Below are 17,067 nucleotides of genomic sequence, written 5' to 3' on the forward strand. Positions count from 1 at the left end.
GGCATCATCAGAACAAAAAGAGATTTAATTGTAAGTTGGCCGGGGCTACTCTTCGTGAGCAGAAGTTTTCTTTATACTAAGAGAGAATCTGTCCGCCAACATCCTAGAAAAGCTGTGGAATCATGCTCCTTGTTATACCGGAAAGAAGATGTGCCAGGTTTGAGGATAGATGTCGAGCTCCCTGTGGGCCTGGGAGGCCCAGGTTCCAAGTAATTCAGTAATCAATAGGAAAGTTCAAGCAAAAAGGAGATCAAAAGCAGACCTTGTATCAACTTATACTAAAATAGATGGATTTTTTTTAACATTACATGATAAATGTAAATCATAAAATCAAATGTACTTCTAAAGGGACACCTATTTTATGTTACATTTTTTTTAAAAAATGGAGACTGCAAACTGTGCATGCTTACCGTAACATTACCTGGGAAAGCCAATGAGTGGAATTTCCTGCAACTATTTACTGTCATGATGCAAACAAATTATGTGCAAACTGCAAGGTCCCTAAAAGAGCAGTTGGAGAGTTTATGTACAGGAAGGATGTCATTATGTGATCAAATGTGTCCCCAGAGTTTATAGCAGAGCGCAGTAGCCGCCACACGCTCCTCCACCCTGGCCTTCTTCTCGGTGTGACAGCTTCACTCCTTTATTCTGGTTCTCGCTCTCCCACAGTCCAGGGGTCTGGATGATCTTTTCCACCAGTTCCTCAAAGGCACACTGCACACCGTCACAGGTTTTTGCACTTGCCTCTGCAATTCAAGGGGAAAGTCAGGGCACATTCTTTCCCAGCCACGAGGCCCGGGTTTCTCCCCCAGGAAAGAACCGGGTAAGTGTCTCAAGCACAAAACAATGGAGTGACGAGTCAACTCAACAGTCTCTCCACCCCTTCGATAGTAACAAATTTCCCCAAACTCTCAGAACGAGAGCCAATTAAAGTACACTCTTAAAATGCAGTATCTGCCCAAAGTTTTGTGACAGAATTATAAATTGTAAACCCTTATTCAAATATCATGCCAGAGTTTTCTTAATTTTCAGTGAATTCTTAACACTACCCCTGAAACAAATATCATTGTTTCGATCACTGTAGAATGGAGAAATTGCAGTTCCCAGTGAAAACATTAGTCTGGTTATTCTGGGCTGGCCATAACACAGCTCCTTGTGCCTTGATCAAGTAACCCACAACCATGAGACGGTCCTATGTGAGACTTCAGCCCACGAAACTCACAAGAACACGCTGCACTACGTCTGTCTTATGAAATGCTATTTTACCCTCACTCTGCTAAGATAACTTTCATTTCCTCATGTCCAAACTCCTCCATCTCAGCTGATGATCCATTTTATGTTGAAAATACGGAACAATCTGGCCAGCGATGTGATCATTCCATTCACAATGTTCTGCATGTCTATCCCTATGCTCTGGTTTCTCCGAAACCCAATGCAGCACTTCTACTCTGTCTGAGTGACCCAATGGCAGGCAGCAAGGTTGGCAATGTGCTGATTAGTAGCAGCCCAATAGCTACGACACCATCAAGGTTCCTTATAATTAGGCCTAGGGACTTACCAAACCCAGTGTCACTGACTCGATTCTGAGTCATCGCCACCCTGCGGGACACAGCAGAACTGCCCTGTAGGCCTTCCAAGACTATAGCCTTTATGGAGCCAAAGTCACCCCAACCGCCCTGCCGTGGAGTCAGTTCCGACTCACAACGACCCTACCGGACAGAGAAGAAATGCCCTTGTGGGTGTCGGTGGCTTTAACTCTTTACAGCAGTGGTTCTCAACCTTCCTAATGCCGCCACCCTTTCATACAGTTCCTCATGTTGTGGTGACCCCAACCATAACATTATTTTCGTTGCTACTTCATCACTGTAATTTTGCTACTGTTGTGAATTGGATGACCTTTGTGAAAGGATCGTTTGACCCCCAAATGGGTCATGACCCACAGGTTGAGAACCACTGCTTTACAGTAAAAAGCCTCATCTTTCTCCCGTGGAACAGCTACGGTCTCAAACTACCGACTTTGAGGTTAGCAGCCCAACACATAACTCACTGTGTCAACAGGGCTCCTCATCTTCACAGAAACAGGCTGTCACATCTTTCTCCAGTGAAGCAGCTGGTGGGGACAAACGGCTGAACTTCTGGTGAGCAGCCAAGCACTCTAACCGCTGCACTACTAGGGTGTTTTATTTACTCAAGGCCACCAGCAGCTCCATGAGGGCTATGAGGCTATCGGCTGCCATGAAGAGCTGCAGCCTGTGGACGGCAGTCACCTCAGTGGCAGTGGCCTTGGCTCGCACTGGGATGGGGGTCGGGGGACTGGAGGCTGGCAAACTTATTCTGTAAACGGGCAGAGTAAACATTTTAGGCGTTGCTGGCATAGGGTCACAACCTTTCAACTCTACCACTGCAGCACGAAGACAACCGTAGACAACTAAGCAGAGGCCTGGCTAGCTGCTAGTAAAAAGCAAGGCCAGAGATGGTTCATCCCTTAGTCAGCCAACCACGTCCTGCAATGCTTCGGAAATATTAATGTGCACATGACTTGCACAAAAATCTTGTTAAAATATAGACGCTAATGCAGAAAATGTGGGGACAGGCCTAAGAGCCAACATTTCTAAGACTTAATGCTGAAGCCCCTCACGCACGGACCAGCAGAGTCCAACTTCAGCCGGAGCGACTCGGAGACAATCACTGTGGCAGGCCTCTCATGAACCCTGTTAAACCCAAGGAGGCAAGGCTTAATGGTGTCCTGCCTGACTTCATTTAATGCCCTCCTATTTTATTTTAGCGTAAAGATAAAGAACTTGACGCTATGAGACTTTTATAGCAAAAGACAACTGTGAACGGCATAAATGTCCCTTTTGGGGTAGTCCTTATGAGCTGGGCTGCTAACTCCAAGGAAGATGAGGTTTTCTATTCCCATAATGAGTTCGTCTCAGAAATCCACAGGGGCAGTTCTACCCTGTCCTACAGGATTGCTATGAGTCAGAATCAACTCGATGGCAGTAAGTTTATGTGCGTGTGTTTTGTTTTGTTTTGTTGGGCGGGGATTGGTAAGGTTAAGAAGGAGTCCAGGTGGTATAGTGGGTAAAGCATTGGGCTGTGAATTGCAAGGTCAGCAGTTCAAAACCACCAGCTTCTCTATGGGAAAAAAGATGAGACTTTCTACTCCCATAAAGAATGTTGGAAACCCAGAGAGGTAGTTCTATTGTCCTGTAGGATCGCTATGAATCAAAATTGACTCGGTAGCGGTGAGTTTTTCTATTTATAAAGAGATAATTTTAGCAGAAACTTCATTTTAAAAATCATTTACTAATAAGGACAGGATAATTCTCCACAACCTACCTATAAACAACATGGAATGCTTGCGGGCAAATTTCAGACCTTCATTTCTATCAACTTCACGATTTTCCTACAAGATAAATGCAAAGATTAAGACAAGCTGCGAACTTATCATGTCAAAAGGCTACCTGTGTTTGCCTTCTTACCTTATCAATTTTATTTCCAACGAGCATGTTGACTATGTCATTTCTTGTGCAGTATGTTTCCAATTCATTTAGCCAATTATCCAGTTTAACAAAGGTGTCTCTTCTTGTAACATCATACACTGAAATGAAAGGTTGGAGCAATTTATTAAATACACATAAAAAATAAGAAGTAATGTTAACATATTTCTGATGTGCAGCTGATATTACTGCACCAGCCATTAGTGGTTTTGTTGCACTTACTGATCAAGATGGAAAAGACAAGTATATTTAAAAGAAAAACTTCAATTTGATTGACAGACATTAAGGCAGAAATGAAAATACAGTCTGTGTGCCACCTGAAAGTTAGTAATGGCTGCTCTTATTCATAATGATAAAATAAGTTGTACACATTTTTTAAATGCTTTAGCTTGTATATGAAGCAGATATCGAAGAATGATCTATGGATTTACACATCTATGACCATGCTAGTTTGTTCTTGCAAGGACCTGAATCTTCAGCTTTGAGAAAATATGTAAATACGGGATATTGATCAGCATCCTTGGCTATCACTTTTACCTTATATCATCTTAGATAATAAAGAACTTTTACAGTTTGCTTTTCTTTCTTTTTTTCCCCCCCAAACTTTATTTCATGCTTGTATTTCTTATAACTTGACAACATTATGATGTAAAAAGGAAATTCTCCCTACACTGGTCAGTATTCATTCTCCAGAGCTTTCCAGAAATATTAAGAATAGCACTTTTCAACAAGAATCCACATTTAGTTTTTAAATTCGGATTATAAATCAGTAGTATTATTAAGTGCTTTGTGCTATTTTTCACAACTGATAAGGCAGATTCTACTAAAAAAGCCAGTCTTCTAATAAACTGCAACATACGAGGGAGCTTCAAAAATCCAAATCTACTATCTCTTCATTCCATCTGCCTACAAAATTTCTAAAGTGACCTCGTATTTTGAAGCCCTCTGATAAATGCTTATCACTAATAGACGGATAGATGAAATGAATTGATCCAGTTATACCTTCATCAGCATGTGCTTTTCAACCAAATAAACTAGTCTGACCTTTATTTTTAATTAGTAGGCAAATCACTAAAAGAAAAGAAAAAAAATGATCCCCGCAGACTATGAAAATTGGAAATTTCTATAATCTATGATAAAGATACATATATTTTAGGTGGTGTATTAAAATAAATACTTACCTAATATAACACCCTGTGCACCTCTATAATAGCTGGGAGTTAATGTTCTGAACCTTTCTTGACCAGCAGTATCCTAAAAGTGCCAATCAAGTCTTGTTAAATAAAGCAAATTATAAAGAGCAGTGTCTTAATATACTGATGTAAGGAAGCAAATCAAATAGATTTATCAAAGAGATAGCAAGGCACAGCTCATTTGAAACAGTGAATTTAAATAGATTAGTTTATTTTGCTGGTAATTATTATACAAAATACATAAATACTGATTCATCTCAGAAATAGGTCCCTAAATAAAAGTTTTCTACCTATGAGTTGGCAACAACTCGATGGCAGTGAGTCTGCTTTTTTGTCTGTTTGACCAGTCTAGAGTTAAGAATTCTGCCACACATGAAGCTCACGTCATTGGCTCATGTCATTGAAAACAATGACGTCGTTCTCAGTTTCTGGCCACACGGGGAAACTTGGTCGAGGGCAAGAGTGGAGTACCATTTTTCTGCCGAGAACTATTTGGACATTTATATCACTCGAAGGCTATATAAAAATATCAACTTAAAAATTAGCCTGCTATATTTGTTAAGCCTTTAATTAACCCACCCCTAATGTGACAGCTGGAGCCCGGGAGTGTCGAGGGTGCTATGAGTCAAAGCTGACTCGATGGCAGTGAGTTCGGCTTCGTTTAAAGTGAGGCCTCCTCTATTTTCTTTGGTGAGGCATGTGATGCTCGCTGGTACAGATGATCTCACGGCCCTGTTGGTCCCGAGGGTAGGGCACTCCCCCTTCCCACTGCCCCCACCCCACCCCCGCTCATCTAGGGTGGGAAACCAAGCAAAAGCAAACAGACTGCCATGAAACCAGTCCTGATGCATAGGGATGCTTTATTGAGCAGACAGCCTCATCTTTCTCCTTTGGAGGGGTTGGCGGGGTTAAATTGCTTCCCCCCAAGTTAGCAGCCCTATGCTCACCCCATGGTGGCGCCAGGGCACCTTTCCTATTCATATATAAATATGTATTTCAATTTTTACAAGTACATGTGGAAATGAGATATGTAGAATAAGATACTATTAGAAATTATATGTGACATAGCTACACACACTCATGTATACAAGGAAGAGGGTCAAAAACTGGGAATTTTTTTAAAAAGAGATAAATTCTTTTCTATAAGCTTTTAAAAGCCACCTTGTATTATACAAATAGATAATTATATATTGCATTATCAAAGTACATGAAAATGCAGAAACTAGATATATAAAGTGGCATATTTTTAATAACATCTATTGACCAATCGTATTTAATACATAATATGTAGGTAGACTATACATAGAAGATATGGACAAAGGCATTAAATGCCTTGGTTAAATTATTTCTGGGCCTGCTGTTTATGTTGACAGTTAATGCTACATCATTTAGGCCTAACATAAAGAAATTCATCTAGCAGAACAAATAGATTACCATAATGACTGGATTTACAGTCACATGAAATGAAGCCAGTACAGAAAGGCTGAATGTCCAGCATTAAGAAGAGTATAGATCCTAAGTTGCCAAATTCAAATTTAATAAATATTTAGATTAACACACATGAAAAATAAAGTGTTCTTCTAAGTACCACTTCATCCCCTCCTCTACTCCCAAAAAGTGCCTTTGGTGTCAGCTCAGTGTAGCCATGAGAGAACCATCATTCTCTACGACCGGCACTAGTTTGTATGCTTTGTTCTATCTTGAAATATTAGGAATAGAACATATGTTTACAAAACTTAAGTGAAATGTCTGCTTCATCTCTCAATTGTAAAATACAGCTATTTACTTTATCCTTTAATCAGTACTAAAAACTGTTCAATACAACCTGTTCATTCATCTCCAGAATACTACACAAATTGATTCCTACCTTTTTTTAAAGGATAAGCTCAATAGTTTAAAATATATTTTAAAAACTCTTACCCATATTGCAAGTTTGGCTTTATTCCCATCCACTGAAATTGTTTTCACCTTAAAGTCAACACCTTGAGGAAATGAAAAATTTTATAAGCCTCAGATAAAACTTATTTTTAAAAACAATTGCCAAGAAAACCAGAAAATGTAAAATACTAGTGCCCAAAATTTACATTTCAGTTTTTCAGATATTTAGATGTAACGAAAAAAGTGTCAATGAAGTTCAGCAGGTTAGGATTCAGTCATGGTAAATGAAAACCAAATGCTTACAAAATTTGAACTTCCATCTACCAACCTACCTACACTTCTTCCAAAAAGGGAGAGGAGGGGAGGGAGGAAATATTCTATTTAAGACTGAATATGTTAGGGTGCTTCAAAAAGTTCATCATAAATGAAATTAAAAGATAACAGAATTTTCCCCAAGAACTTTTGGAAGCCCCTCATGTGTAGTAAAGGTCAAGAGCTGGGGTTCACAGTAAAGGAAGTGACCCACAGCTGACCTGTGTGCAGGAAGCTCGAGAGTAAGTCTAAGCTGCAGCAGATGGGGTCACCATGAGTCCCAGTCAGCAACAACTCTGTGGCAGGTTGTCCAATGCCAGTTCACCACTAATTCCAATTCTAAATCTAAGTGCTTGGAGGAGGAGTGCAAATCTAAGAGTCTTTCATTCCTGGTCTGTGAACATTTGTTTCATTTATGGCTTTTGAGTGGCCACCAAAGGCCATCTGTTGGTCTCTCCCTGTCCAGATGAAAAATCAAAAGCCCTACAGAAATAATTACCGTATATACTTGAGGATAAGCTGACCCAAATATCAGCATAGGTACCTAATTTTACCACAAAAACTGCATTTAAAATGTGCTGAAGAACTCGTCTTATACTTGAGTATATACGGTAGTTCAATGGACTGTGCAAACACTAGTCTTCACAACCCAGAAACCAGAAGAACTAGCTGGTGCCCAGCTAACACTACCATTTCCTCTGTAAGGGATCAGGGAAGTTGAAGATCCTTGACAGAATAGGAAATAAACGTGACACAGAAATGAAAATCATAAAAAACAAACGAGGCTTACTGGTCAGCCAGAGACTCGTGGAACCCAAACCCCAAGGAGCTCTCAGTAGGACTCAGGCTGGAAATGAACTCACCTCTTTGGCTCAATTTTCAGCCAAACAACAGGCTTATCCATAATAATAACACTAGTGAGATACGCACTTCTTAGAATAACTAACCACATGAGATCAAGAGGGCAGCATTTACCCCAGAGCAAAATTCAGAAGGGTTAGGAAACGGATGAATAGAAACAGGAAAACAAGATCAAAGTGGGATAAGCAATGTTATGTTGTAGGGATTGCAACTAATGACGTGGATCAAAATGTCTAAGAATTGTTACATGAAAATTTTACTTGCTCTAAAAGGCTTAACTCCTTTTAAAAAGTTCTCTTTTAAAAGGAACTATTTCTTTTGCTTGTTTTAATCTTAAAACACTTCTAAACCACACCAAGCCAAACTCATGCCACCAAGTCAATTCTGAGTCATAGCAACCCTGTAAGACAGTATAGAGCTGCCCCTGTGTGTTTCCGAGACTGTTTATCTCCTGACATGAGTACAAAGTCTCATCTTTCTTCCATGGAACAGCTGGTGGTTTTGAACTACTGACCTTGCAGTGAGCAGCACAACAGGTTACCCACTACACTAGCTTTATATAATATAATCAATGATCCTTTTTGACTGCACAGTTTCAAATAAATATATGAGAATAAAACAAAAGCCCCTCTAAGTAAAATAGATGCCCAACGTTCTATATAAAGCTTCTAGAAGTACAAATTAAGTCACAAAGGGTTTGAGTACCAACAGCAAAAACCAAGGCCACTGTCATCAAGTCCGTTCTTTCACAGGCCCCTACAGAACAGAAGAGAACAGAGAACAGCTCTTTGGGTTTCTGAGGCTGTAAATTGTTACACGAGCAGACAGCTCATCTTTCTCCTGCTGAGTGACTGGTAGATTTTACCTGCTGACCTACTGGTTAGCAGTCTAACACTTAACCCACTATGCCATTTACATTTGAACTCACTGCCTTCAAATGAGTTCTGACTCACAGCGACCTTATAGGATAGGGTGGACCTGTGGTTTTCCGAGACTGTAATCTTTATGGGAATAGACAGCCTCATCTTTCTCCCTTGGCGGTTTGTGTTTTGAATTGCTGACCTTGCTGTTAGCAGACCAACAGGTGACCACTGTGCCACCAGAGCTCCTGTCATTTACAACAGCAGCCCTAAAAGCCTATCCCTGCCCCTGAAAGGAACCGACATCCACCAACTGACTTACATGAGCACTAACTGTCCATGTGTCTCTAAAAGCATCAAAAAGAATGTGCAGTCTACCGCACTGGACAAAAAGAAAATGTTAGCTCATGAAATCTGGAAGCAACTTTCAGATCTTATTATCTTGTCACAATTAATTCAGAAATGTCCCTCACACATTAAATGCTTATTAGAACACCTGTCACCAATATGAGGCTATATAAGTAATTCTTGGGTGAATTCTGGTGCTTTATCACATACACATATTAAGTCATGAAAATGCACACTCAAATTGTACGTTACACCAGGTCTTTCTGTATGTCAGAGATTAAAGGACACTCTGAGGTCTTGGGCCAGGGTGATAAGGGGTTGGTAAAAGCCATGACTAAATGGCTGGGCAACAATCATTGAAAGAACGCTGCTCATTAAACCAAAAGATTCACTGCCATCAGTCAAGGCAACGCTGACTCACAGCGATCTCCTGTAACTGTACGGGAAGCCCAGTCTTTCTTCCGCAGAGCTGCGGGTGGTTTCAAACTGCCCACCATGTTGATCGCAGCCCAATGCATAATCGCCAAACCGCCAGGGCTCTGTTCATTACACAGATGAAAGAAAAATTAAGTATGAACTTTCTTTACAGCCAAACAAAAAATTTCACATGATAAATAAGGCTGTATTCACCAGGCAAAAGATCAAGTAATTTTACATTACCAAAAGTGACACCATATGTATAAGCAATATGAAATTTACATTTTCTTTAAACACACACAGGACATTCTGATGAGGAAAATGATTCAGACGTGTCTTATCATTGGTGAAGGTACTAAAGAAAGCCATTTGCCATCTTTATAGGATGTTATCAATGTTTATGCCAATAAACCTGACAACTCAGGTGAAAGAGACAACTTCCTGGAAAGAGTGAAAGCTATCAAAATTGAATCAAGAAGAAATAACGTGAAGCGCCTTAAATCCATTAAAGAAACTGAATCCACTGTTAAAACATTCCTCAAAGGCCAAAGCAAACCAACTGTCCTGGGGTCAATTTCAACCTTCTGAGGAGAGTCTAACAGCTCCCTGGAGCTTTCGAGACTGTAAATCTGCATGGGAGCAACCAGCCTCATCTTTGCCCTACAAAGTGGCTGGTTGGGGTTGATCAGCTCAGTGCTTAACCTGCTGTGCCACCAGGGTTCCTTGTGGAGCAAAGCATGAAAGGATGAACTAACAACCACTCTAAATAAACTCTTTCTGAACTTTTATGAACAAACTGAGAAAGAAGTATAAGATCATCCCAAAAGACACAGGAAAAAAGTTCCCAGCAAATTTCAATGGAGAGAACTTCCTCAATGCTAGCATCATCTGCAACTATGAAAGACTGAATGCTTCCACCTGAATATTGGGAGCAAAAGGCCATCAACTCACATCACTTCCACTTGTTGGAGTTTATGAGCCAGCACAACAAGGCAAGAACAGAAATAAAGGCAGCCAGGAAAAATTATGAAAATCCAATGTAATCTATTTAAAAAACTACTAAAATTAAAAAAGCAAGTTTAGCTGCAGGATACAAAGTAAACATGTCAAAGAATTTAATGTTATTTGTATATATGAGCAACAAACAATGGAAAATTTCATCTTTTCAAATGTTTTTTTACATCAAAAACTATGAAATACTTAGAAGTAAATCAGACACCTGTGAATGGATAAAACTGGTATATTTATACATTGGAAGCCAACTCAGCAATAAAAACGAGTAGACAGCTGATGCCCACAATAACTTGGATAAAGTACAGTAAGTATTATTGTATGTGAAAGAAGTCAATCTTAAAAGATTACATGCTCAAAAAAAAAAAAAAAGATTACATGCTCATTTCTAAAGATCCTCTGGTTCTAGCTGCACTTCTTCTGAGACAAACTTGCTCGTTCTTTTGGCAGAACATGCTATATTCAATATTCTTCACTACTACCATAATTCAAATGCATCAACCTCTCTCTGGGCATCCTTATTCATCGTAGAACTTTTGCACAAATACGAAGCAAATGGACACGGCATGGCTTGGGTCAGGAGCACCTGAATGTGACATCTTTAGGGCACTATAAAGAGATCGTCACCTGCATCTTCCATCATTGCTCGTGGCTGCACGAGTCTGAAGAGGAACTCATGGACTAGTATCGGACTTAGGGGCTAGAATGTTTCCTGACAATATAAAGCTTCTTGACCTAAAACTTTCTTACACATAGTTGAGTGTCACTGGATTTGTTTCTCTAGTCAACCCGGCCTAACAGAGGCAGGCATATAACGTCGGGTAAAGAGGGCATGTGTCCAAACCCTTGTTTGACTTCATTGCCCCAACTCTCAGAACCAAACCGGGGACAGAAAAGCTCTTGCCATGAACACAGGAAACCCATTCTGCTGTTGTAAGGAGGATTTGGGGGGTTTAACCTCAGCCTGGATTTCTCAGCGTCAAGAAGTAAATGCTGCTGACTCGGAGCTCTGTGACTGTGGCACCCTCGCCATACTACTTCCCAAGTGCACCCTCCTACTGGAGCCCCACTACTTTGGGCAACAATCACCCTTATTTTGTGGCTTGGGGTTTTAGCTGTCGTCCAGTTGAGTGAAAAATGGGAGTTGGTGTTTTAATTTTTCCCTCTCTTGTTGCTTTTGAGCAATTGCCAGAAAGCAAAAGAAGAAAGTGCCAACTTTATTCAAACCCAAAGTCCAAGAATTCTTACAACACTTCGACAGGACAGAAATTTGTTTCGCTGTCTTACTAGGCGATAAAGGTGACCTAATGCTAATATCCACAAGCCCGTTAACATTAAGCTTATTGTTTTTATTTTTCAAAATAAAATACACTTATGCAGAAAGGAATCTGATAGATATTCAAGCCACGGACCCACGTCCCGTTGTGCTCTGTGCCTGCAGTCAACAGCAGGAGGGCCATACCTGACTTCCTCCGGCTATCCTGTTGCTACATGGCAGGTCAGGCATGCCTCCACCCTTCGTCTTTTGCTTATCAATTCTGGTACCACCTGCACCTCCCACAGCACTATTATTTCTTTGCTGGGTTCAATGATTTGTTGCAATGGCCAGAGAACTCCCAGACAATACTCAACAATGAAGTCATCATTCAAAAGTGACTTGATAGCAGTGAGTTGAAATTATTAGGAGAGTTAATTGGTTATGTTAAGTCAAGATCAGTAGTCAGCATCACCTGCCCTCCTCCCCCAGGGCTTCAGCTACTGATGACAAAAACAATAAAATTTAGAACACAGAGCTGACGACAAGACTGAAATCAGATTCTTCTCCAGTTGACTAAAAATATGGAGCCTAAAACGGGAAGACCAGACATTGTCCAAGTGATAGCTCTTCAACAAATGCTTGCCTTTTGTGCTGGAACTATACTGACATCACTAGCAGGAAGAGACCTTCTGTATATTGTAGACACTTGATTCCAAGCCCAAAGACTCTCCCTGTAGTAATGAATTCACAGAGGCCTGTGTGCCCACAGGAGGGAAGCAACCAAGTACGGTCTAAGCAGCTAAGGTGCTTCCATGGAATAGTAGATGCCTTTGTGAAAATCACTAGAAATCAGGCCATGATCAGTACATATGAATTTGGTTTGGTCTCCCCGCGCCCACTAGATGCAAAATGTTCAAAGATAACAATACTAGCTAGTAATGTTGTTTCACCCTGAAATAATAAGCATAGCCAAATAACATGACAGAAACTGTTAGGCTAGAACTTTCCCCATTATGATTAGCTTATAATAATTTGATATCTTCCTCTCCTATAATTTAAACGATTTTAATTACTCTAGCTCTAAATCATAAGCCTAAATTTAAAATAAATGTTGTTATCCTGATTTTCTGAGATAATGAAAAAGAGATTCCAGATATCTTAATTATTGACCATTCTTATTGTAAAAGAAAGTATGTCTTACCCTGAAAGCAAGAATCTGTGTGTGGTATGTTTCAATACATACTGAATCTTAGTAGGAGTACATTATTACATCACAGCTTTTTTAATTGTGTGCTGATTATACAGGGACTAGAAGAACAGAAATCAATTGTTTTGCACATTTAAATCATGTACAGAGATCTTTAAGTATTTTAATAAGGAAGATAATAGAAAGCAGGCTGTAAGTAACATTATTCACCTTTACCAAGTATCATCTATTAGGTAATTTATTTCTTTAATCCAAATGCAAGGATTTGGTGGCATGTGAATGCTAACTGGAAGGCTGGTGGTTCAAACCCACCAGTCACTCTGTGGGATAAAGACGCAGCATCTGCTTCCATAAAGGCTTACAGACCTGGAAACCCTATACGGCAGCTCTATGTTGCTATGAGCTGAAATTGACCCAAGAGCACATTAAAAAAATCCAAATGCCCTAGCTTTTTCACCCCCTGTGTTACTACTATTTGAAGTCCTCAGATGCATCAGAATTTCTCTAATAAAAAATGTGATTATTTTATCTTTATGAAAAACAGTACGAGTGGAGAGATTATGCATGCTGCCATTTCTGCATATGACTCCATTTCTAATGGCTGTTTCTTTAAGAGGGAGTCTTTTGGTGACTGAAGTACATGTTCATAAGTCAGTCAGATGTGGGGATGTGGTAGAAAACCACGTGCGATTGAAGCAGTAAAATAAAGGTTGGAGATACAAGATGGACCACTGGTTTCTAACCGTTTTATCCCAGTGCCACTGTGCCCAGAGCCTCCAGATTATGCCTAAGATTACGGATGTTACAGTATGTTACCACACTGGTCCCAAAGAGTTCCGGATGGCCAGAAATCATGCCATCTCACATGAACATGTTATGCCAAGAGACTAAGCAAGATGTTTCCAGGACGAAATTGGGTGCAGTCACTATAGGCAAATGCCCAAGTCATTTATATTCTATAATAATATACATTTTTTATAATCTCTGTATATGTTCTCTTCTAAAATGGTATAATATATACTTAGATGACAAATCTGGTATGGTGTCTGTAAGGCTATAATACCTTTTGTATTAGAGTAGAAAAGTGTTTATCTGTTTCACTAAAACCAAACTGTATAAGATTTGTTACATGTAGACTTTTGTGTTTATCTTATCCTGTGTTGATTTACCTTAAATTTACAAAAGGCATGTTTAAATAAATATAATTAACTTTAACTTAAAAAAAAATACAAGGTCCAATTGGGAAATAAATTATGTATATTTGTATTAAGATACTACAATATTAGTCTTTGTTCTTAAAGCAATCTTTTTCAGTATTAAAAAAACAAACTCAAAATTATAGGGTTGCTAAAGGTGGAAATTGATCCCATGTCAGACGGTTTAAATAGTATATAATCTCAGATTATCTCCTATCTCTAAATGCTTTCTAATTTAAAAAGGGGGAATAATAATAATAATAATAAACTTCACAGAGGAGAGACCTGGCACATCTCACTGATAAGTGACCAAAATCCCATCTTTAGTAATGGGAGAAGCAGACACGCGAGGCCTCCTCTCATAATGCTGAGAGGCACATTCGTGGAATTCTTGTCGAAAATGCATAACCTGACTCAAACCATAAGGACACACTGAATAAAGGCAAGAGGAGCGCAGTGGGGAGACGATGATGACATACAAACACTGGGGCCCACACTGACATTAAAACATCAATGTTGTGAAAGACTGACTGAAAAACTACCCGAAATTAAGAGACTAAAGAGAAATGACCACTAAATGAAATCTGTGATCCTAAACTACATCCTGGACCATGTTTTGTTCTTTGTTGTATTGAACACTACTGATAAAATCTGAATGTATGAAGACTGTGTGTACATAGGGCTCTATCAATGTTGGTTTAGCAAATACACTCATTAAAGTGGTGTGAGATTAAAACGTACCTCATCTGCAATTCAGACTCAAAACAATTAAGAAAACAACAACAAAAAAGAAAACAGTACGTTGATAGAAAGGGAAAGAGAAGTGAATGATAACCAAATGTGATACATGTTAACAAGCAGGGAATCTGAGCAGGATAAAAAAATCATTTTACTATTTTTTATAACTCTTCTCTAAATCTCAAATTATTTTGCAATAAAAAGTTGGGGGTGGGGTAGAGGAACACAATACATGAAAAGCATCTTACTCACTGTATCCAGTAGATTCCACTCACAGTGACCTTACAGGACAGGGCAGAATTTCCCCTGTGGGTTTCCGAGGCTTTAACTCTGTTTCAAAGTAGAAAGACTCCTCTTTCTCCTTCGGAGCAGCTGGTAGTTTAGAATTTCTGACCTTGTGGTTAGCAGCCCAATGCCTAACCACTACACCACCAGGGCTCCTCCAAAAACCACCATGATAAGTTAATAGGAACTGTTTTCCTTGAAAATAATGCTAACGAGTATCTTCCTCTGTACATTCTTCTCCAGACCAGCTGTTGAAATTTTAGAGCTGAGAAAGAATACATTCTCTCTCCCCCCAAACTCAATTTACTGAAAAAGACTATAAAGCCAAACAACTTGCTCAAGACCACACAACTAGTCTGAGGAAGAGCCACGACCACTATTCAGCAATGTCTCAGTTCACCTACCTTTCAGTTCACCTGTCTGCCTCTTGATTACTGTCAACTCTCCAAGCATGGGACACCGAAATATAAACTCCTCACTTTTCATAAAGCCTAAAAGCTACTGTGGAAGACTGCTTCTTTCAGGCAATCAAATTTTCCTTTTAAAAGACATTCAGCTATCACTGCACCTAATGATCCCTAATGACTAATATAGATATGTACACTGCTTTTCTAATATATACCAGGCATTGTAGCAAATGGTAAAAATACAAAATTAAAGCACTGTACAGTGTAACGACATTAGGTCTAAGAAGATAGAAATCTGTGTTAATCATCACTACTAGATAGCATACAATCAACACTCAAACAATTGTGTTACTGAGACAATCCACAGCACAGGGGAATAAGTGTGTGAATAGATAACCGTAACATCAACAGTACTAATAAAGTGTAATGAGACAACAACAAAAAAGGGAGTGATTTGGCTCCAGAAAGGATTCATAGATGTGATGGCACCAAAGTTAAACCCTGAGAGAAATAGATTTCAACAGAAACAGTGAGATGGTCAGATGAGGTCGAAGGAGCTAGAAACAAGCAATTTGAAGGTATGAACTATGAGGCATTTCTACTGGATCTGAACACAGCCTTACTTACCTATTGTTGCTGCAAGTTCGGGATCAAAAGTATCATCTGTGAACCTCAACAGCAGGCTGGAAGAGATGTTAAAAACAGATTAAGAATATGACTTTAAAAAAAAGAAAAAAGAATAATGACTTTTTTTTCTTTCTTTACTGTTCTCATGAGTACTATATTTTGTGACAAATTATTAGACACAGATAAGAATAGGTGATGCGGGTCTGACTCTTAGGAATTCTGCCTCAGTTTAAGCACACACAGCAGAATTTAATTATAAAACGCAATTAAAAGAATCCCCAGAGCAAGTCTTTCGCTAGAATTCCCCAGCTCCATTACACAATTCCCTTGGATGTAAAAAGTTCTTGTTTTGTTTCTTGTCACTGTACTGGAATGTCCTTCTGAAGAAACATTGCAACACAGCACGATTAGTTGATATGAAGGAAAAGAGAATAAGACTCTCTTGGAATACAAAATAAAATAAAACGTAAAAATGTAAAACAGTCGAAACCCAGGTGCTGACAGGAGCGGAGTCCAGTGTCTTCGTGACAAGAGGACGAATGCATGCACTGGATGACAGACTGCAGGGAAAAAGAGCAGTTGGCTACAGGGGACAACACTGGAGACACAGTGCAGGAACTGTGTCAGATCTGACCCCACCACACTGAGGCAAAACACTAAGGGTGTGCAACAGAAAAGGGGAACAGAGAAGAGCAACAAAGTCCCCAGGGAATACCGAAAATAGACTTGGGGGGCAGGACGTGGCACCCCATCAGACTTGACAGGAAAAGAAGACTCTTAAAGGTCAACAAACAGACCTTGAACTATTTACAGGCTTATCTCTTTTGTTGTTGTTAGTTTTTGTTGTTCTTTTCTTATGTTGCTTTGTTTTGCTCTGTCTTGTTTTTTGTGCATATTATTATCTCTGCAGGTCTATCTAGATAAGATAGGCGGGGTAAACAATCTGAAGGAGAAAACAATGGGACC

The 17,067-nt window shown here is 39.5% G+C and overlaps 1 protein-coding gene across 1 annotated transcript in view; it reads right to left on the reverse strand.

Annotated features, from left to right (window-relative positions):
* Positions 1-378: 378 nt before the first annotated feature.
* Positions 379-17,067, reverse strand: part of RAB18 (RAB18, member RAS oncogene family) — a 22,883-nt gene continuing 6,194 nt past the window's right edge. Inside the window, exons 2-7 of the mRNA XM_004702267.3 lie at positions 16,102-16,157; positions 6,617-6,678; positions 4,685-4,757; positions 3,486-3,604; positions 3,343-3,409; positions 379-746 (exon numbers count right to left, since the gene is read on the reverse strand). Coding sequence (XP_004702324.1) covers positions 571-746; positions 3,343-3,409; positions 3,486-3,604; positions 4,685-4,757; positions 6,617-6,678; positions 16,102-16,157 — 553 coding nt within the window. The 3' untranslated portion in view covers positions 379-570. The remainder of the gene's footprint in view (positions 747-3,342; positions 3,410-3,485; positions 3,605-4,684; positions 4,758-6,616; positions 6,679-16,101; positions 16,158-17,067) is intronic.

The sequence above is a fragment of the Echinops telfairi genome, unplaced genomic scaffold, assembly GCF_000313985.2.
Source record: "Echinops telfairi isolate 266 unplaced genomic scaffold, ASM31398v2 ScPeMD7_31;HRSCAF=116, whole genome shotgun sequence".
In the NCBI taxonomy this organism is placed as follows: Eukaryota; Metazoa; Chordata; class Mammalia; order Afrosoricida; family Tenrecidae; genus Echinops; species Echinops telfairi.